The following is a 23347-nucleotide window of genomic DNA, read 5'->3' on the forward strand; positions in this document are numbered from 1 at the left end:
ACAATATCCGGACAGAAGTTTCAGATCACTTTGTTCAGGAGGGCCTTAAATCACCCACAATATATATATTCGTACAGAGAATGCAGTATTAAGTAGAGTCAGGCACAGCATTATTTTTTCTAAATATCTTGGTCCCTAATTTCATTAGTGTTATTCATGGGAGCAAAAATCTTGCATTATTTGTTTATAAATCAGCAAGGCATGTCAAACAGTTATTTAAACAAACTTACAAATGAAATGCCAGCAGATTATCATTATACTATATTGCTGTGGTGTACATAATCACATTTTACTGGATGACTCTGGAAAACTCAAGCCTTTAGTAAGAAAACAGAACTATTAAACAGACAAAGGAACTTTGGAGTGGGTGAACCATTCAAACAGCAGCAAGACAGATCACATTCTTCACTCTTAATTTGAATAAGCTTTACTTTCCCTTGTTAAACTTGGAGCTTCCGCATCTCAACGAATGGCACTAAAAGTTTCACTTTCCCAAAACTAAGTTTGCCTACCACACAAATTTTCCCTTGATCTGCCTTTTATTTTAACGGATTAAAAAGCAATGCACGAGATCAGCAACGATAGCCTTGTTCTCTCCAACCTCAGTGAATCAAGTTCACTGGAGGTGAAGCGGTGGAATTATCAGTACAAGTGGCTGTGTCATCAAAGCGTTCTGAGAGGTAGTGTATGGAAATGCCTAAACAAACAGAGGCATAAAAGCTGTCTGTATAGGAAAAGCCTCTCCCAAGGCTTTTCATTAAAACAATTCCAATCGCAGCTCCATGATGCAGCATTATATTATGTGAGAAATATAAAATCTTGACATTTTTCTAAATGTGAATGGGTTAAAGAACCTCTCCACGCTACAGTGAGCCTGAGAATTTCCAGCAGCTGATGAAGACCAGTTGACCACCTGATACTTTTTCAGCTGGGTGATAAAATTAAAGGATTGCTTTGATTTGCTTGAGGGATTACTTTCTATAGTTAATTGTTTAAAGTGCACAGTCTTACAAAAGGGAAAAATACCAAGAAGGTTAATGTAGAGTGAGCTAATTGCAAGCTGATTACATTGTGCAAAGCAAGAGATATTACTGGCGTTACATACCATCACACGGACCAGCCTATTCCACCCTGCTGCTGCAGCAAACAAGCTGATTTGCTAACAAAGTGGTCAGCTCGGGCACTTGCACAGCATCTCGGTAGGTCCACAGGCGACTGCTTCCCATGCAGAGAATCTCAAGCTCCATTTTCCAATCTGATTACACGGCTTCTTATTCCGGCAGCCTTAAACCTTCATGGCAGTTTACCAACATTTTCATCACTTTTTCTTTTACAAAGCAAAAGAACTGATAAGCTCTCAGGTACCCGGGATTTCATAGTCGATGGCTGGCAGGCAGCCAGCTTCCCTTGCAGCACAAATGTTTCGTGCCACAATGCAAAAAGCACACTGAATTTAACAGATAGCACAGGGCTATTAGAATTTTGCAGTCCGTACAAGCAGGCAGCATGTTTCTGTCTTTGCAGATGCAGACAGTTCTGTTTAGCCACATTTATAACATGCCTACACCCAAAGGGACAGGGTAAAAAAAAAAAAAAGAAAGAAAGAAAGGCAGAGAACAAATGAAGACAGAGCACTGTCACTAACTCAATGGCACTACAAAGTGTACATCCAAGTTACTTCATTACAAAGCTGCCAGATTACTGAGAATTAGAGGCACTGCTCGTAACTTCTGATACAAACTTAATTTTAAAAAAAGGAAAATAATTCTTTACATTAAATGAAGTTGTCAGACTCAAGATGAAGCACTATTTTTATGCTAAAGCAAATGAAAAAAACGAGATGCTGTTGCCTATTTTGTCACCTGAAATGCTTACATATTGCATTAAAACAGCCACAAGATATCACAGATATCATATACCTGGGTTTACTTACATCGCTCAAATAATGAAAGAACAAAAAGACAATTCACACTGGCAAACATGACACAGCTTTATAAGAGTCTCATTCTGATTTATATGGTGCACTGTCTAAAAGTATATGGGAAAAATTAATATATAAACATACATATAAGTGAGTACACAGAAAGAAAACAACACACTGCAGAATGAAAGTTCTGGAAGGAGATTATCCTGTAAATCCTAAAGATTTCAACAAAAAGAAATCCACTAATAAGCAAGAGAGAAGGGAACTCCCTTCTTTTTCCTTAAAGAAAAAGACATCAATATTAAACCAGCGAGTTTCCGCTGATTGCTGCGGAGGCTCACACCGACCACCATGCACTGTCGGCATAATGCCCCAAAGCCTGCCTAGAACTCACGTAGCACAAAGTTAATTGCACAGATAACAATCCACCCCCATTTCTCCAAGCAAAACATTTCTAACGTTGAGTAGAACATACGGAAACCCAAAGGGATAAGGCCCTTCAAGTATTCTTGGAAGAAACGCAGTTTTGCATATCACTGCTCCCATGGTAAGGGGGCAGGAGTGGAAAGGCGGAGGGCAAGACAGTTTGTTATGGAGCAAGGGGAATAAAACCCAACCAAGTACAAGCCCTCTGGTGCATTGGTTCGGCGCTCGGCTCCCCGCCGCGCTGCCCCCGCACCCCGAAGCCACCGTCCCCAGCACCGCCGGACGGGCCGGGATTTGAACTCGCGGCTCGGAGGGCTCTGCGCCACCGGGCCGCGCTGCGGGTTGGGGCCAGGCGGGCGGGGGCCAGGCGGGCGGGGAGGCCTCGGGCACGGCGCAGCCCGGAGGGTTGGGCCGAAGCGGACGATGCTCGGCCTTCCCGGTCGCTCTCCGCGTGTGTATTTGTAGACGCGCATCGCCGTGAGCGGCGCTACAAATGCTCACAAGGTTTTGTGGAGGAGCACAGAAACGAGCTCCCCGCAGCCATACGTCGTGCCCAGCGCTGCCGAAACCTTCCCACCCCAACTCCTCTCCTTCGCACAGCTGCAGGGCCATACACGTGCACACGCAGCCTGCACGCGTGCAGCCTACGCACGCCTCATTTGGTTATATGTAAAACCGTGTGCAAGTACGTGGCTTTATCTTTAAAATTAAACGTCCTAATTTGCATGGAAATGCCAGCTCCGATAAAATAAAAAACATGCATTAACCAGCTTCCGATACCAACACCTTATTCCCACAAACGATTCCCAGTAAACTGTTCCAACTGCGGGGCTTGGGAGGGGTTGCTGCTGGTAGATGCAGGTCGAGAACATGCCTTTTTTTTTTTTTTTTTTCCTTTTCTTTTTCTTTTTTTTCCCTTTTTTTGCTTTCCTCTATGATTTATTGGGTGGTGAGCAAACCCACTTAAACTATAGTTGTCCGTATGAATCACTAATTTTCATGTTTCTAATTAAAATGTAAACAGTGTAATGAAGACATCAAGTTTTTAGGCAAATGTCTCTTCCAGTGCCACTTGGGGTATGGTAATTACTGAAGCAGATCTATGGATGCTCCCGAATCCTCTACAAGTCCAGATTAAAAGCATTACTGCTAAACCTTGCTTTTTACACCGGGGAATTGTGTTCTCTAACCTATTCCCAGTTTGCTTACAGATGCATATCTGTACAAGCCTTTATAACTAGTCATTAAAAAAAAATAAAAATCAAAATAGAAGTTTATCACAGAAATGGAACAGTTTGTGAAGGGGGAAAAAAAAAAAAATGTGACTTTGCTTAAAATCAAATTTGATTTCCCTTTTATGATTACACATAGCTTATGATTACCAGCATACTAAAAGCCCGGCTGAAAACTTACCGCCTTAGTGCCTCCTGCAGAAAAAGAGAAATAGATGAGGTTTACTGGGAGAATTTGCTAAAAAGCATAAATGATATGTCATGCCTGCATCACAATTCCTACTGTCCCAAAACGCTTGTTTCACAGACAATTAACTTATATATATATTAATTGGGAAAACACTGATTAAAAAAAAAGAGAGAGCTATTCACTGAGAATAAAAATGTAAATGCCCATTCCAAATACAAAATTCTTGATGTGCAACTGAAAGTCTTTTGTCATATTTATTCCAGCCTTTATGTCTATATCTGAAATTTGTCAGAATTTATCCTAAAGCAAATGACCTCTCCTGCATTTACCGAAGGAATACAAGTCCTCTCCTGCTTACAATTGTTAATTGAGCCTGTCTGCTGCAGCATCTCTTTCCTCTCCAAATAAGCCAGGATACTTGTTTTACATATTTACTGCCACGCACTTGAACAGTCCTCTGTTTTATAATACTGGGGGTTTCCCCCTCCCTTCTGGAAGCTTTTTTTTTCACCACCCCCCCCCCCCCCCTCCAAGTAGCTAAAGCTGCAATCCACAGTGAAATAAAGCATCTGAAACGCCTAACAGAGGAGGATTTTCTCCCTCCCTTCTTGTATTTCAAGTCCATATTCTGACTGGTCTGGCCAATTTTCATATTATTTTTACATAAATGCTAGACAAGCATGGCTGTGTAGCTAACCTAGATCGTGAAGATGAGAGTGCATGGGATGTATGCGTGCATATGTGCGCATGCATAAACATTTTAGTGGGTGGTCCACCATTTCGGTTTTATTGTACTAGTAAAGTACTGTATACAAACACATGAATACTTCTCAGTTAGAAATATATACATAGGATTTCAGATTACATCAAATCATACTGCATCTTGTCCCTCAAACCATAAATGCCTTAGCAGAATAAAACAAAACAAAATACTATTTAGGCATTTCCTTCAAATGTATTGTTCCAGCAAAACCAGATTTAATTAGACAAATAGCAATTTAAAGGCTAGGCTTCATAATATGGCACTCCTGAAAATGATGGGGGGTTGCAAGTGAAAACACACAGTTCTCATTTAGCTTCATGCTTAAGAAAAAAAATTACACACACACACGCTAAACATTTTTTTTTTTCCCCTTTATGGATCAAGACAATGGGGAAATCTTATGTCCTCACACCAGTTCCAAGGCCATACTAATCAGGTGTAATTTTTAATGAACACTGACTGTTTGGTGCTTATTCAAGGTATTTCATTAGGAGGTTATTCATTTAAAATAAACGTTTCAGCCATATCAAGCTGTAACCTTTCTTGAAATGTAAATGAATGGTTTAAAGGAGAAGATTAATAAAGAAGGGATGTTCCAATCCCAAGCATGGCATGCTATGTATTTTTAAATTTGTCTATGCCAGATGCTGTCAGTCAGAACAAAAAACTGTCCAAGCAGACAATCTGTGCGTCTGAATGTTGATCATGTTGGAAAGTAAAGGGGGAGGGGGGAGAGAGTGTGTCAAGGATTCATGGTCCTTCATCTTTGCAGTAGAGCAAACACGTCTCTCAGTATAACGACAGACAGCTGCTTCCACTTTCTAATGTGCCCTAACTTAGATCACTGAAAGAATTGTCAGCACTCAGAGAAACACACAAAGATAACACAGCCAGCTGCCATGAAGGGGGAAACAGCACAGCTCAGAAGAAATGGGATTTGTTCCATTTGCATGATGCTGGCTCCCTTGGGCCCCTTTCTTTCAAATCCAAAGCACAAAAGACAACACTTAACATATTTGCTTAAAGATGACAACCTCATGTTGATTTCATTTGGATGTAACAGTGTCAGGATTACAGATATAAGAATATATTATATCTGTAACAGAGACTGACAAATGTATCCATCAGTGAAACTGTCTGATTCATCTGCTTATACAGCCATTTTACCATCCCAAGGGTGCCATCTAAGTAGTAACTTTAGAAGACTGAAGGTCTAATTTTATTACACCACATTTCAACCTACTAAACAATATTATTTCTAAAATAGATCATTTTTATTGGAAGTCTCCCTGATGAAAAATCCAGTAGACACCGGAGAATTTATGAACTGTATGGGTCCTTTGAACTCAATATACTGCCCATTTTAAGCAACTTTCTTCATATATGATCAAAACCTACGCTCAAATAACCGAAACCGAGTTAAAAAACACGGATGATAATGAGAGCAATTTAAATATGACATCATAGCCTGTCACTGTTTGAGTACCTGCTGTTTGGCAGCCCGTCACTGTTCCAAGTGCTTTACCGCATCCTTGTTATGGTTCTGCGTCAACAAAATAGTTTCTTTGGTAGAAACTCCACGAGTCATCATTCAGTACACTACGACCAGCTACGCAGCCAAGGTTTTCACCGGGCAGTCTGTAAGTCACACAAAAGCCACCAAAAGGCAGACACACCAGTCCTCGCATTACGGTGTAGTTGCAGAAACAGAAAACCAAAGGAAAGGGCACGCTCATATAGAATCGCTCGCCTGTGCTGTTTTATGGACCGGCCTTTTTTTTTTAATCAGATGAAACAATTAGGCTGTGGTTACAGGCTGGCTTCAAACACATTACACTGAACTGTCTTAAGGTAAAAGCCTCCCTCCCTCCACCACCACCAAGTGACTCCGCAGAACGCTCCCACCACACTGCTTTGTCTGGAGGAACTCAGGCTGCTTGTTGCTATCTGCTGCCACCAAGAACTGCGCTGCAATTCACTAGATTGAAGTTGTTTTGTAAAATGGAGTTAACTGCTGTACGTGGAATTTCAGCACAGCAGATGGTTACCAATCATTATTTTCAATTTGTTTAGTTTCGAGTAATGGGGCTGGCTGGGAGGAGCAGCGAGGACAGGAGTGGGGAGAGGAGCGAGGTGAGCTACTCTGCCTCTCCGTACAGGCAGTGCTGGATGGTATTGGTGTTAAAAGGAGGTAAAAAAAGGCTCCGCTGGAACAAAGCTAAGCAATAAATAAATAAATATGTCTGAAATCAGATTTATTTATTTTTTTCACTTTATAAAGCATACGACATTTAAAAGGGAGCACTTATTGATCATTTTGTGCCCTATTCAAGAGTTAACTTACATTTAAAATATTGGAAATGGACTTTAAAGTTTCCAGTGGTAAATTGTCTCTGTTCGTATTTTGCCATCATTCAAGTTTAAATCACTCTCTACTATAAGTGGTTCAGTTGTTGAACTGGAAATGGAAAAGGAACCATTTATGGACAAGTGCACATGAACAGAAATTAAGCTGTAAATATCTGGGCTGGGCCATTATTGTAGTCCAGAAACATCTGGGGCTGAAGCCCAGGCTGGGCCTTGCTCCTTCAGTGTTCAGGTAATTGCTTAGATGATTTATAACTTACTGTTTCTATTAAGAATGGCTGAAAGAGAAATTTGGAGCCTGAATTCTAAAATGATCTCCAAGGCTTTGCTTTCACTTTCATTTGTTCAACTGGGGAAAAAAAAAAAAAAAAAAAAAAAAAAAAAAAAAAAAAAAGAGGAAAAAAAAGAGGAAAAAAAAAGTCCTTTGCTATTTTTCTCCTTCTCCTATGTTTAAGAGCTACAGTGTTCCACAAGGACAAAAATCATCCCTTTCCCCATTCTTACCAAAGGCGCGACACCAGCAGATGCATTCCCTTCCAGCAGGGAACCTGAAGACCATTTCTTCAGTTTACATTTGAGTTGCTCAGTGCTTAACACTGCCCAGCAAAATTCATTTTGAATCATTTCTCTCCCTTAAGTGCTTAAATAAATTCCTATAAAATGTATGGGTACATTCACAGCACATTCAGTTGTCCCTGTTCTGTCAATCAGACAGGTTCTGCCTACAGCCGTGCATGAGATGGGCGTTGTTGCATCATCCTGCCAGCAGCCCAGAAGATCATAGCTGCATCACAGAGACACTCTTGGCCCTGGGACTGGCCACCTCCCTTCCTTAACATAGTCTGAGCCCCTTGGCTGCCAGAGCAAGCTGTAAAAGACACATATTAGGCAAGGTTGGGGTACTGGTTTTTAGAGGACAACAGGTACAACAGCAGACAGTCTCTGACCTTAAGCCACTCCAGCATCAAAAAATTTGGTTGACTCACCAGATACCCTAACTGCATTTTCACCCCTTTTCCATCATGGTGAAGGCTTATTCCAAGTACCTTTCTGGGGGTGGGGTTTGTAAGGGGATCAGCCACATAGCCCTGCAGAGGTTGCATTCCCGCTCTGTGCCAAGGTTTCTGCATGTTGGGCAGCTCACTGTCCCATTCCAGCACACAACATCGAGCAGCTTGGGGATATGCCAACATGGAAGGGACACACCAGCAACTGTCCCAGCCCCTTCAGGAAAAGGGGATTAGAGGAGTAACAAAACTGCACCACCATTATTTCTCCAGGAAGTTAACTGTGCTTTTGCCACAGTTGATTGAGTTATAAAAATGTATCGCCTAGCACTTCCATTGATGGTGCTTCACCTTGGAAGTGTTTCTCTCCTTCGTGTCCACAAACTATGAAATGCCAACAACAGCAATATGTTTAAGGCAGTAGAAAACTGCATATGGGGTTGCATCAACTTACAAACACACTACATAGACCATCCAACCACTGATGGCATTTTCGTAAACTTCCCCAACAAAATTTGGTCTAAGATCGCCTATAAAGCAGACATCATATATTTCCCACAGCATACAGCTTCTTATTTCTTTTTAAATAAATTTTACATTAAAACTTGGAAAGCTAAGTGGGAATTGAGCACCAGTCTCCAGGTTACATGCCTACAAAGTAAACAAAACCAGTCTCCATAACTTTTGCTGAATTTTTTTCACAGAAACCCAGAAATCCAGCAACAATGTTTCAAGGGTCAACCGTGAACGCATAGTTAAAATGCTGCTTTCATGCAATTAAGAAGCAGGTTTGCCCAGAGTAACAGGCTTATCTGTATGACTACATGGAGGACTCAGTGCAGTCATCATCAGGAAATGCTTTTCTTCTCCTGAAAGCATATGTGCTCCGACTGCACTTCAGTTTGAACTGGCAAACTAATTTTTAGAAATGCTCAAGCAGGAAATGCCCAACGTAAATAGAACCCATTTAGGAAAAGTTGTACACCTTGTTACTGACACAATGCAACAATATTTTGTTTTACATATAAATTTTTCCCTATACATTAATACTCATTCTCAGACCAGAACTAAACTATGGATTGTGATGTGGGTTGTTTCTTACTTTATGGCACCAAATCCAAGAGTAGTTGCTCTTTTGTTCTACTCCAATACATCTAATGAAAAACTGAAGCAAAGCATCAGATTCATCCAAACTATTGGAAGCCCTCTGATTTCTAATGGTGATATACTGAAGGAGAATCATGGCCAAACATTTGAACTGGAGAAGAAGTCTGACATCACATAAATATCAGTGTTGCTAACAGTAGTCCACACAAGAACAAAACAGTGTTCTATACGGCATTTCACAAGACAGTGTCATGCAACCAAATCCAAGCCAATGGAATCATCTAGATTTTAGTAGAAGCTTTAGTACCTAAGTTTTGCAAGTCTAGAGTATTGAGAGCTGGCTTTTGTAGACTCTTCTACAGCAAAGAGCAGTGCATACCATAAAGAAAGATTACCAGGATGTCATAAAGGTATAAATATACTGTAAACAACTGAACCTCATCATCATACCATAGTGGATTGGAGTCTTCATGTTCATAAACAGTGTTGATGGAGAAAAAATAAAATCACAAGTACAAAGCAAAAGAAGTAAGAAATAAAAGGAAAGCAGGTCAGCTGAGAAGTATGAGAAATACACCGAGAAATTTCATTATGCAACACGAATGTGATTCTGCCTGTAGGTGTTAAGACTTAGGGTGCTGGCTGTGCAGTTGATGCTTGGCCACAGAGGTTGGTGCCCTGCCCTTTAGGGTCTGGGTGTCTACTGAAGGGACTTCTCAGCCAACAGTGAAATGCAGAGGAAGCCAATGGAACAAGATGTATAAGCCGTGCTTTCCCCTTTCCTTTTTTCTAAGTATATTTTATGTAGTCCAAAACACTCTAAGTATTAATGCAGCAAACCAAATCTCAACAGGATTCCTGTCAAGTATAAACACATGCGTAAACGCAAGATATAATTGAAAAAGTCTTTTCTTAATGAGCTCACGGGTGCTTTGGCACAGTGCATAAAATGTAAATCTGAAATTTTAAGATGATATATCAATTCCCACAGTAAGGCTTTATATATTTTAATTCCTAAGTATATATATCCAGCATCAGTTCAGATTCAGGTTACTCAGACTAACATGGAGCCACACCCTACAAATAGCAGTGGTAAATAATCTTACTATTCACCTGTGTAGCCTTACAGTGTGGATCTTTCTAAAGACAAAAACATCTCAGAGTAAAAACAGGGTCAAATTTTGCTTAGGCTGTAGGTAAAAAGCTCTGATTCACCCAGTCAATCACACACTAGTTGAAATACAGCCCACAGAGCACTTAATGACGCAGCCCAACAACGTGGCATTTAGTGCACAAATGCAAATGAATGGCTTTTTTTGCCTTCTTAAACCGCACATGACTTTTATCCTTATTATCTTACTACTGACAGCAAGTAAGTCTTGTTACAGCTAACTAGGAAACAAACCTGCTTGCCAGGAGTCCAGTGTTGAACTACCCATGACACTTTAGAAACCATACACTAGTAAATTATATTACAACATAAAAGAAAATCCTCCTGAAAGTGGTTATCCTCTAAGAAACAGGGATATACAAAGCTTCCCTCCTTCCAGTGTCCATTCACCACGTAACGAACACATTAATAGCTATCCAGTCACAGTCTTTCGCTTAAATTATGCACGAAACATGCCAATTTGAAACTGGTTGGTATACAGAGCAAAAAGAAACAACACAAGGAAAACAGTTATTTTCACCTCTAAGAGGATAGTTATGTGATAAATTAACATCATTAATGCAAACCTCATTATTGCAACTACACAGCACTATCGCACCCGTTCGTACTTAATTTTCTTGTGGAAATTACATTATACAACACAGCATATAATCGGTTCTGATTGGGGTAGGAGAGAACCAGTCGTTAACTATGACTAAAATGACCAGTTTTCCAGCGCAGTTGTCTTCTAATTAAATCTAAGTGTGGAGCACAGTCATTGAGATATGCTGTAATGATTTGCTTGGAAGTCTTTTTCCTTTTTGTTTTTTTCCCTTCTGCATATCAAGACTGCCTTACACCTCTACCTTACTAGAGCAGGAAGGAACCCCACTGTGCTCCCAGCAGATGCCATGAAGGCCTGCATTACTCACCTTCCCATCACCCACATGCAGGAGCACAGATCAGGTGTCCCTGGTGGAGGACATAACAGATATGAATTCACCCTGATGGATGCCAGGAGATGGAAATGAGCATGGGATGGGATGTCAGCAAGCACAGCACTGCTCCCTCACAGGTCCTGTGTCCCCACGTTTGGGGATGGCAAACACAAAGCGCCCACAGGGCAGGACATGAGGAGCAGGGTCAGCGAGCAGGGACAGGGCACAGGCAGCTGAAATCCCTGGAGCAGAGTGCCCGTGGGCCTGCATGGCCTGGTGCTGGCCAGGCTCCAGTAATGGCAGTGCAAATTGAGGCCCTGGGGAGCTGGGAGAGCACAAGCAAGCTTTTGTTCACGAAACCCCAAAATATACGTGGGAGATCTGGGAGGTTGTTTCCTTTTAAATGGCATACATATTTCTAGACCCAACGTTAAGCTGTTTTGCTCTGTTTATTGTATGTCCCAGATAATCTTATACCTGGTAGGGAAAAGATTTCTCCTAACCAGCACAGTAACAACTACTTAAAGTAACGATCATCTGCTACTGCAGTCAGTGTGTCTGTTTACTTCCCTTCAAAACTTCTGGACAAGGAAGAAATCAACAAATCCAGCATAATACACCTCACAGGGCAAAATAGAATAAAAGAGTAAAATAAAAAAGTAAAATAAAAATACAGTTGGGGGGGAGGGGGAGGCTGCAGGAAACAACAGAAGGAAGAGCACAGCTAGAAGTCATTCGGAGGGATGCAGCCTTTTCAGTGTAAGCACAGCAGCTGATTAGAATGTTCTGATTTTAAAAAACCTTTATTATTATAAAGTAAAACAGGACTTTGTACTAAAAGACAGAAATTTTATTCTAGGGGACAAAACTGAAGGTATTTACAAACATTCCCTCAGCTCTCCTTCCCACATACACACAGATATAAAATTGGGTTACTTCTCTGTAAATAGGCTTAGCTCCTGTAAATATATCTCAGGATTTTAGGTGTACTTTTTCACGCTGTAAGATTTCCATATAGAACCAGTTTAATCTAACTCCCTCTGATTATTATTAGAAACTCATTATTTGAGGACATCTATCTTTACAGTAACTATGCGCCATTAAGGAGCACAATGCCCATAATTGTTTAAAAAAGCCATGGGGGGTGGGGGAAGGGAGAAGAGGATCAGGAGGAGGGAGAAGGTAAGGGAGGGAGCTTTTGCAATTAGAGCAGCAGCATCTACTCTGCATTTTGCCCACTGAAACATTTACACATTAACAAACTAAGTTTAAAGTTTTCTCCATCCAAAATGACGAATGAGTCACTCATTACACTTCAACGTAACGCACATATTTTTGTCTTGATGAATATTAAATGTCTTCTTACTACCACCAGGAAAAAAAATAAATGCCCTATTTACTCTATTACATAGCACTGATACCTCAAAAGATGACTGTAGCATTCAATATACAGATAATGCATACCATTTTCTGGGGATAATTTCTTATACCCCTCCTCAACTTGTTTGTAAGGTTTGTTGCACACCTGTATATTCCAAGACGTGCAAACTGCGAGGACACAGTGCTTCCAATGGCAGAGCACCCAGAAGTGGCAGCTGAATGGCACTTGCTGGGATGCAATGGCATGCAGTGCTCCCTGATGTTATCTCTGCCTCAAGCTGCAGCTGTTCTGGCAGCTCTGAAACTGGAAAGTACAGGGACCTTAGCTAAAAACTACTGCTGGTAATGAGTGCCACCAAATTCCACCATCCCTAAGCTGCTGACATCTTTGGAGAAAAATAAATATGTGCATTTGCCAGTTTTCAAGAAACAACAAAATATCTTTCCTTAGCCAGTGGTGAAAGTCACTGCTCCAAGTGAATTCTGGTGCCAGTTGCCCATCATATGGATAAACAGCTTAGCGATAAGTCATTACTCTTTGAACATTCATAACTAGTGAAAACTTTAAAAACACTATTAACTGAGGCGCTGGTTACTCACAGTCCCTACAGTCAAATATATTTTACCTCAACTATCTTTGGGGGAAAAAGAAAAAAGAGAGAGAGAGAGAGAGAGAGAAGAAAAAAGGCTTCCCAAACTTCTTAGCTACCCATACCCCAACAAAGACACTCTCTGCACACAAGCACAGAAGTGTGACATGGATATGACTGCTATGTTGGCAAAAGCCATGTGCCAAATAGCAAGAAGAACGAGCCTCATACTGCTCGTTACATGGTGTTCACCAAGTCTGAGCTTCAGCTCTACCAGCACTAATGTTAACTCGGAAAAGAGATAAAATTTTTTAGTTGAGTACTGCGCCATCAGTGAAATGATTGCTAGCGATGAAGTTTGTAAACTGAAAGCAGAAAAATACACCAGTATAAAGAACTCCTGCACAGGACAGAAGGGTAAAATGAAATGAATGAAAGTCAAAGAATGAAATGAAAATCAATGATTAGAAAATTAATTGCTGTATGAACACTTCCCAAAATATAGTTATTACAGTTTTTATCAAAGGCACAGAGTGAGAAATAAAAACTATCAGAAATTCTATAAGGATGTGAAAAACAACAACCCTATCTTTAAAACAGAATACCTGCCTGATATTTGTGGTATGTTCAATACAGCACTAGCACACATATCTAGTTAATATAAAGCTGCAGATTTAACAATGGGAAGCTGAAAAATAAGAGTTTGTAAACTAAGTGTACATTTAGCTAAATAGCTAGCAAATTTACATTCTCCTGCCATATAACAAGATTTCTTAGATTAAACCAGCAATTTTCTGACTGCCTGGTGATATCCTGTTCACATATTGTCACAGGTGACTTTAACCTGAGCTTATATTATTTTCATTTTGAATTTCTCTGTTTTAATCTTGTATATTATTTGTCAATTAAGTTTAAAGGTCTTTATTAAACTCCCTATTTATTTTAAATGCAACTAATTTGTAGAGAATGCAGAAAAGGAGCGATATGGTCCAAAATGAGTTTGCATGCAACAACAGAGCACTATTCTTTTAGAGCTGAAAGAGGAAACAGAATTGTATTCATTTACCAAGAATGTATTTCTACAATACTGTAGACAGCGATATGGTCCACAAATGCCAACAACAAGGGCCTGAAAATAGGATCAATTCTTTTCCTTCTCAGAAACAATCTTGTAAGCATCTCAGCTCCCAAAGACATAAAAGAATAGTTACTTTTCTGAGATCTTTTGATATCGCTTTTCATGGTGGAGCTACCCATGAGTGATGGGAGAAATCTCTTTTGAAAGTAAAAGCGCACCTTCAAGTGTGTTCAGATACATCTTTGCTGTTCCTTTCTGTGTTTCTCAAGTTTCACTTGAAAAGGATGCTTGATTTTTTAAAATTTGGTTTAGGTATCACAATGGGATACCTTATATCAGTCACTGCTTGCAAACCTCATTCTTCCAGCGCAGAATCTAGCTGTTTCTTTCTGTGTCAACACAGGAGGCTGAAGTAATCAGATAGGTCTAAAGAAGACAGTGGACGTTAACCTGCGCTTTCTCAGAATCTATGATGAGTAAGTTCCTACATTCAACATGACCATGCTGAGCTGCAAGGTATATAAATAGCTACTTTTCATCCAAAAGCACAGCAATCACAGAAGCTTGTATGGCAGAACTATCAGTTCATAATATTTTAAATGTCAGTATCGATACTATTGTCAAAGATTCATCATTTCTGTGTATAACTTTATCCCTTCCATCCACCCTCTGCTGTCACTCAGAAATATAAAGTAATTGTTGGTTCTTCCCCTCCCCACGTCCCCAGAAGAAACACAGACACTGCAACATCTGTTGTGCTCTACAGGAATACCTTTACAGCATTACAGTTCTCATAGTTTTATTAAGTGATAATTCAAGCTGCCTATAGCTTTGTATTAATTGCTCACGTGCTGGAATGGAGAGACAGAAGGAGGAGAAACCTCACAGAGGAAAACAGGGATGTTATTTGTAGTATATCAAAAGGCAGGCAACAGTTGATGTAAATAAATCAGGAAAACAACAACAACAACCTTGAATGAGAACACAAAGATACCCTCCCAGCATAAACCTGTATAATCCACCAATTCCAGCCCCTTCTCCCATCTCCTCCCAATATTCATTTTCAGATTCCATTCAGATCAGCAGGAATTACACAAACATGCATCAGTATTAAGTATTTTATCAAACTGCGGATGAAAAACAAAAAGTTTAATTACAACCCATGCCGGAGAACCATTCATTCAGGCTCTGCTTAATTAGATGTGAGACAGCTATCTTAGATCATGAAGTTTGACAACAGTATGCTCTTACTGCAAATAAGATACAATTACTGAAACCAATTCATCATCACCAAACTCTAACCAGCACGACACACGCGCACATTCAAAATTATCCCACAAAATCAATTGTGGCGTACATCCTCATACGCTGAGCAATTCGCATAAAGAAAACAAACCATTCGCTTTAACAGAGTGCATGAAACATTAAAAGTAGAATGAGGAAGGGTTAAAAATCAGATAAGAGCAGTCCAAGCAGAACATGATTTCCAAACGTGAAGAAAAAATGGACTCTCATCACCGAAGTTTGCTATCGTATCAAAACGAACTCAGCACTTTTCTCCCCATCACTTTCAAGATACCTGAAATTTACCTAAATACACTGGCAACAGCTGCTCTACACTTGAAAGAAACAGAAAAACTATTTTCTCAATAACAGTTAAATAATATGACTGGTAATTGCTATTTCAATGTTTCATGGCACATTAGACTACACACTTAATAGCACATTATAAAAAGTAAAAAAGCAGCAAGTGACATAACAGTCATCTGCTGCTGCATTATTTTTAATTATAACAGAGACAGATGAAACTTTTATCCAAATAAAGCAAAAATAAAGAACGAAAAGTTTTATTCCCTTATTTGCACAGAGCAACGCAAGGCTCTTTCTACTGTGCAAATACCGCAGCCGTTGCAGCAAGGCACATTGCTCACATGATGAACCAGGTAGCTCAGCATTATGAGCTGTTTGACGGGAGGAACAGACACATAATATTGCTATTACCATACTGTGCGTGGCGATACCTCGCAGCAATATGACTCAGCCGAATGGAAGCGTGAACCCCACACTCTCATCGCAGCCTCCTGTGAGTGCTGGCAGCCAGCGGTGCTCAGCGCAGCCCTCGCCCTCCCCTGCCCACGCCGCCCTGCCAAAGCCTCGCTCCCTCCCAGGTGCTCCAGTAAGCTAGACCGACCAACTATTTCTCTTTCCATTTTACCCTCACTTGTCATGCAGTTAGACCAAGATCAACAGGTATTTAGAAGCAATAATAGCAAAGTCTGCTTGTATTTACCAGGTGGCCGCAAATACAAATTATCTTCTGAGAAACATAATACACATCCACGCGCTCTCCTTAACATGCTGATCAGGGGGGTGGCAGGTACAATTATTAAAGGACCGAAAGCCTTAGATTTCCTCTGACCTCCATTACAGCCCGGGACTCTCTGCTCCTCGAAGGATAAGATTGTGTTTGTCGAACCCCCCGTAACAGACTGCCACTGGATTTTCTCCCTTCTGCATTAGCTATCGCCTTTTAAAGGAAAGCAGTTTCACTAAAGGAGATCTATATGTGTTGTTTCGAGGTTCTGGGATTTTTCTTTCTTTAAAAAACAACCAAAAAAAATATCCTAGGGATTTTTAATGCTTGCGTTTCTCACACACTCTATAAAAATATCATTGACGTAAGGTGAAAAGGTCGCATGCCTCATGGAAATGGAGCCAAATGTTCCAGTACGGATTTTCACCTGGAAAGTATTCTTACATCTACTCCTGTTTATTAGGGAATATATATATATATATATATATTATTATTTTTGCAGCAACAACAAGAACAACAAAAAAAACTCCAGGCCCTTTCCCAGCCTGCAGTTCCCTGACGTGATCTTTCCCAGCAGGAAGATAAGTTTTCACTTAGAGGATAGCATCTCTAGCAGCAAGAGTTTAATACTCTACAACAATATCGGGGATACGCAATCCTGAATTTACAGCTGTTCAAATTACTTCTATAGCTATACTGTTCATTTTGGAGCAGATGCTTATCTAAAATTCCATATATTTTGGTAGCCATAATATCTGATTTTAAACAGCCTCCAATAAGCCAAAGAACAGTGCTAAAAAAGAAAAAAAAAAAAGTAAAAAAAAAAGTAAAAAAAAAAAAAAAAAAAAAAAAAAAAAAAAGTACACCCACAAAAAAAAGCCATATTGAGCCTGATCCTGGGAACTGGAAACCCCTTACACCAGCTGAGCCCAATATGCACAACTCCACTTCCTAGTTGATCTTTTACTTTTATTCCACAGGTATGACGCTTTGCTTCTCCTTGGCTCTGCTAATAACAAATGAGAATCTCTAATTAGCTCATCCTAAGTTCTTTTATAGTTATTTTACGCATTTTCTTATCGGTGACTCAGGGAGGGGGAGGTGCTGACTGATCAATTAATAAAGTGCTATTGACATGCAATATTCTTCAACATTTCAGAAATGTCTGCAGAACAATTTCCTCCAATCATAAGATCAATGAATCAATGTAAAACCCCAGTAATTAAATTTATCAACTGGGTATCAATACACCTGGCACTTTATGAACATATTATGTGAAGTTTGTTCTCTTAAGGGATATATTGATTAAGGGCAAAGAGCCAAATATTTCTATTATTAGATCAGGGAATGCTAGTTCAAAACTCAGTCTGTTATAAACAACATACAAATGTTTCATATTCACAGATCTCATGCTGATTCTCTACCATTAAACCCATTCCTAACAAGCAGATAAGCCTATTAATTGACGATTAAGACTACGAGAAGATCAGTCATTATATTCATTGCTTCTTGTACGCGTTCACTGAACAAACGTATTGACAGGAACCGTGCAAAATCATTTTCCTCTAGGATTTATATTTTAAAAAAGGAAAGAGCATCCACACAAAAGCAGGTTTCAAACCTCGTTCATGCAGCATTGAACAGCCCTAATTAATTAAATTTTAAAACTAAAGCTTTGCACTGTGAAACATCATCAAATCTCTCTCTGTTGTATACAGTATTATTATTAACTGAGAGATGGACTATAAAGCCTAAAGATGACACACCTGATAAGAAACAAGGAAACTAAAACAACACCCAAATGTTCTACACTTTGATTTTTAAAGGGATAGGATACAAACTATTCTGAATACGTGTTTAGTAACTGTTCCTTACTATACACGTGTAAGCAGGTAGGGCACCAGAGTTCACAAAGAGCTATTTTATCAATTACAAGAAAGAGAGCTGTAGGATTTTTATATGGAGAAAAAATAAACACGCTGTTTTTGCTCTGCTTAAACAAAGTGGTAAGGATAAAACAACAGTTAATGACACCCGACTGTCATTACTTCCTGTGATTCCTACAATGAAGATATCAGTAACAATCCTCACATTTCTAAAGTGCTGGTAGAATAAGAGAAGCAGACATGCATGTTTTCACAGATGTCTCAGTAAATAAAAAGCACTTGATTGTGTACAGAAAGTGTCTTATCATGAAGGGGGAAACAACAACAAAAACCCCAAACCCACTACATTCACGTAGGAGTCACATCCTGTTACAAACATCAAACAACAATGAGCCTTTATTACCATGCTATGATTCCTTCATTTCAAACATGATTAATTAGCAAGTATAACACTCACCACAACTCCCACCACGCTGCTGCTTGCTGCCTATTGGCAAATGGGTCTCCAACAAGTATCCATAAGTATTAGACTCATTTATGACACTGAAGAAAAGGAGTCAAAGCATTCTGCTGTAAAGACTTCCCTCAACCCTCAGCCAAAAAAAGAAAAGAAAAAAGAAAAAAAGAAAAAAAGAAAGAAAGAAAGAAAAAAGAAAAAGAAAAAAAAAAAAAAACAACAAAAAAACAAACCATCAACAGCAACCCCCCCACACAAACAACAAAAGCTTCCCCCGTTCATTCATCCGGAGGGATTCCCTGATAATCCAAACATAAACTTCATACAAAATGAAAAACTTTTTAGAGAAGTTGCTAAACAATTTAAATGGTTGAGAATAAGCACGGAGAATGGAAAAGATCAGTTTAGACTTTGTTTTGTTGTTTGTTTTTCCTTCCTTGAATCCTCACGCTTTACATAGAATTTGAAATACGCTGCTTCTGCTGAGAATGAAAGTACAGTTCACGTGTCAAAAATGGAAACAAAAAGAGGATGAGGAGGGAAAGACGCACTTAGCAGGACCCTTAGCGTGGTTTAAGCTGTGCAAACAGATGTCTCCAGATGTACCACTCCTGCAATAAACATTACTTTGGCAGTAAAAGAAACTTCGCTTCACAGAGAGGAGAGGTGAAAGCAAGATTACAAATACACAAGGAGCAACAAGACTGGGATGAGAGGAAAGAAAATCTGAGATTGCCTCCTCAAACTGAACACTATAAATACCATCACAAAAACAACAATGGAAAGGGGTTCAATTTGAAAGCAACAGATGTATTCCTGAGCAAGGAAATCTCCACCATGGAGTAACGCATGAGCACAGACACAGGATCTTTAAAACCACGAACACGGATGCGTGAGTGCAAAGGTAAAGTTTCAACGTGAAAGTAAAAATTAGGCGGCAGATCCAATACCTCCTCGGTTTACCAGCTCTGTATCACAGATACTTGATTTTGTCACGCCTTGAGCTGAGTCATTTCTAAGTGCAAATCGGTCCTATTCTCTCCAGCTTTTTCAATTTTATAAATTTGGGATCAAAAACATCAAAGCAGCTCCCACTTCGGACCTAACTTTCAGAGGATCAATGTGACAAGCCACTGCTTGATAGATGTTTCTCTTGATAAACGACTTGTTCAAAAGAGACATTGTAGCTTTCATTTCCTGACCACAACACACTTTTAATTTGCAACAGCAGAGCTGCTCGAGTGTGACCAGTTCCCACTCGGCAGCCCTGCAGGACTGTGGCACTGTCAGGCCACATACATGGCACAACAAAAACTCCGGCAGAGCCGCATCCCCAGCGAGATTCGCAGCGAAACTTTTCCTCGAGCAGAAGTCTGACCACATTTGATTTCTCTCAAGTGTGGGCTTTTAAACCCCCCTCCCAGCCACCTCCAACCCCTAACACTGTAGGGAATGCGAAGGGAAGAGGGGAAAAATCCTATCTGGAAATATATACTTAAGTGTTATAGCATATATACAGCTGCCTGATACTACTGTGTTTATTACACACATCTATATTACTGCTACTATAATTATTATTATTATCTGGGAATCGCATTTAACAGCCCAAACCGTCCACACCATCCAATTTCAGCTCTCAGCATACTGTCCGATTCCCGATTTAAAATTTATAAATGTAATATCCTCCTCATCACAAGCAGCAGTCCAATCTGCTCTGAATATATATTACAGCTTTAACATCACAGAGGGAAATCTCCCATCTGGCAATCACATTCGCTCCAACAGCTCTAGGAAAAAAAAAAAAAAAAGAAGAAGAAGAAAAAAACGTTCCGCTCTCACTCGCTTGCTCTCCTCCTTAAAACATTTCTCAGGGCAAATTATGTGCATCTAAAATAAACAGTCGCCTTATTGATCGCTTCAAAGTCAACAAGTTCTAAATGCGCACTGCAATCAGATTGTTCCCGTCGTATAGCACCCGGGATATGTTTAGCAATATAGTCACCTACAGCACCAAAATAGGAGCGTACATTGTGCAACTGCTCTCTCAATCTCTTCCCTGCATTCAGATATGTTATTATGAGAGATCATCAGCCGCACACGCCAGACCTCCCCTTTATCCCAAACACACGCACTCATGCGCGCGCGCTCCCAGGGTCTCTCCCTAGCCTTATTTTTTGCACCCACACGCTATTAAAAGTGCACGTACCCCCCCTTTTTGCTTGCACAAAACAGACTAACGGTCACTCCTGTTGTTAGCTCCTTAGCCTTAATTGCGTACCTAGAGGTGCATCTCCGCACCGCTGGGAGACCCACTGAGACTCCCCACGCTCCATTTTATCTGACTTTTTGAGGAGGGGGTGGCGGGGGGGCTGGAGCGCGGCCGCGAGCACCACGCCAGCTTCAGCACTCGATTACTGCTGCGTTCTGCTGCACGTTGAGAACAGAGCAGTGGGAACCAGGCACTTGTAAGTGGGCATGAAATACCACTTCTCCAGCAGCATTAAGTGCTCAGCCACAACACTATTTTTGCTTGTTTACATGCAAAACATCCCTCCCACCCCACCCCGATTAAAACCTCCAGCGAATGACTGTGCTGGAAGTCAAAGGGGGAAAAGCAGCTGGAATTCAAGGAAAGACTCAAAAACCATTAATCTGCAAAGGGAAAAGATGCATTTCAGGCATGTATGCATGAGGACGTACACAGAGGTGCACACATGCACAGTTACGCGGTTTCCCCCTCAACAACCACCGAGTTTCGCTCATTTACATACCACTGGAGTTCAGTGGTGTGTACAGTGCACTACCAGCAACATGCAACTTTGGGTTTTACAACTGCGATCAATACAACAGACAAAACTAGCGCTAGAATCAAAGCAGAAATGATAAACAAATGATAGCAAGAGGGAAAAAAAAAAATGTTCATATACACACACAAGTGGAAAATATACTATGAAACATCAGGTATTTACGACACAATATTTGCATGCAGAGTCCTCGGTGCGTTATCATGCCATTTAAATTGGTCTTTGCTATTTAGATGCAAAGGAAGTAGATCCCAAAACGGACATACCATAAACACTGGTGCTACTGATCATTTCTTGCTGGCAGCACAAAAAGCTGAATTGGATTTCTCACAAGCAGGAATTCCAAAGGTTGCTTTTCATTAAAGCCACTTTTCCTCTCAGCTATCAAATGTCACTGCCTTGAAACGTGGGCCCTTTCGTCAGGTATTCATTTAACCTACATGCATATAATTAAGTGGGAAAGCAACATCAACAAAAAGGGGATCTCAGATCACAAGAGAAGAAAGAAAGGGGGGGAAAAAAAAAAAGCACATGACCAGGAATGCAAGTCCATGTCAATTTCACTCACTCCCATTGAAACTAACAAGAGCTCCAGGGAGGATAGTAATAGGATCAGTGGATTGTATATACCATTAAATTATACATCTTTCTCTCCCTTCCGAGCCAACAATACGCCCACCACGCTGTCCCCCTCCGCGGCGATGTGCTTACATGTTACTGCACCGGCTCCGCTGACACGTCCGTGCCCCCCCGGCCGAGGCACGGCAATTTAAACCCAACTTTTGTGTAGCGAGGTTCTCATTTGCTCTTATTTGCTCCGAAGTTAGTTGCCTCCAAGTCCGGCCCCGCGTTACCGACACTTTATTATTTTTAATGCAACTTGAAAATAAATCCAATTAGGAGGAGGAGGAGGTAGGGAGGGAGCTGGCAATCGCGAACTCTTAATCTGCCTACTATTGTTGGCAATGATCAAGGAGGAGAAACCATGCACCGCGGCGGTGGGGCTGGACTTTCCAGACTGCGCTCGGGAGAGCAAAACGGAGCGGTTCATAGCAAACAGCGGCCGCGAATTACACAAAATACTTCGGGCACGGCCGGGCGCTTAAAAATACACGGCTGTCCCGGAGAGCTTCACGGCTAAATAAAATGTAACACGGCGGGAGGAAGACCGAAAAAAAAAAGGGGGAAAAAAAAAAGGGGAAAAAAAAAAAAAGAAAAAAGGAAAAAAAAAAAAAGATCCTCTTACCTGGAGATTTGGTTCGAGCACCCGATAGGTTAGAGCGGCATCGATCCGGTGTGTTTGCTGATGAATGGGGGCTCGAGTTAAGTGAAGGTGCCTATGATTTGAAATCATTCCAAGTTTTTGAAGGGAAGACTGACTGCAGCCTCTGCCATGTTGGAATTTCAAACCCAAAACAGCTGCTTTGCAAGGAGCCAGCATGCCAGCAGCTGGACGCCTGCGCAGAGCGCCGCCGAGCCAAATTCAAATCACTTTCACGCGAAGAGCCAAAGATCAGTTTTCAAAGGGGGAGCGGCGCGGGGGGCGGGGGCGCTCCGCGGCTTTGCGCGCCGGGGCCGCCGCTTCCCGCGGAGGGCTGCGGGGCGGCCTCGCTCCCGCTCCCCGCGGCGGCGGGACGGGGCCCGCGGGCTCCCGCGGCGGTGCGGGCGGTCGGGCTGGCCCCGGGCGCGGCGGCGGCGTGGGGGAGGGCCGGGGCCTAGCGGCGGCCCGCGGCC

At 41.0% G+C, this 23347-nt stretch overlaps 1 protein-coding gene across 8 annotated transcripts in view; it reads right to left on the minus strand.

Moving 5' to 3' along the window:
* FIGN (fidgetin, microtubule severing factor) overlaps positions 1-23034 on the minus strand; it is a 104773-nt gene extending 81739 nt beyond the window's left edge. For 2 of the 8 annotated variants that reach the window (XM_072342260.1, XM_072342259.1), the window contains exons 1-2: positions 22860-23030; positions 21880-22049 (exon numbers count right to left, since the gene is read on the minus strand). Coding sequence is in view for 1 of the 8 variants with exons in the window: in XM_072342258.1 (XP_072198359.1) it covers positions 21880-21904 (25 nt within the window). In the remaining 7 variants the exon portion in view is untranslated. Of the gene's footprint in view, positions 1-1105; positions 1226-7406; positions 7503-16153; positions 16184-21879; positions 22050-22859 lie in introns of those variants that run through there. The other 6 variants (XR_011904364.1, XR_011904365.1, XM_072342258.1 and 3 more) reach the window with 5 other exon arrangements.
* Between the last annotated feature and the right edge of the window lie 313 nt (positions 23035-23347).

This window comes from Excalfactoria chinensis, chromosome 7, assembly GCF_039878825.1.
Source record: "Excalfactoria chinensis isolate bCotChi1 chromosome 7, bCotChi1.hap2, whole genome shotgun sequence".
NCBI lineage: Eukaryota > Metazoa > Chordata > Aves > Galliformes > Phasianidae > Excalfactoria > Excalfactoria chinensis.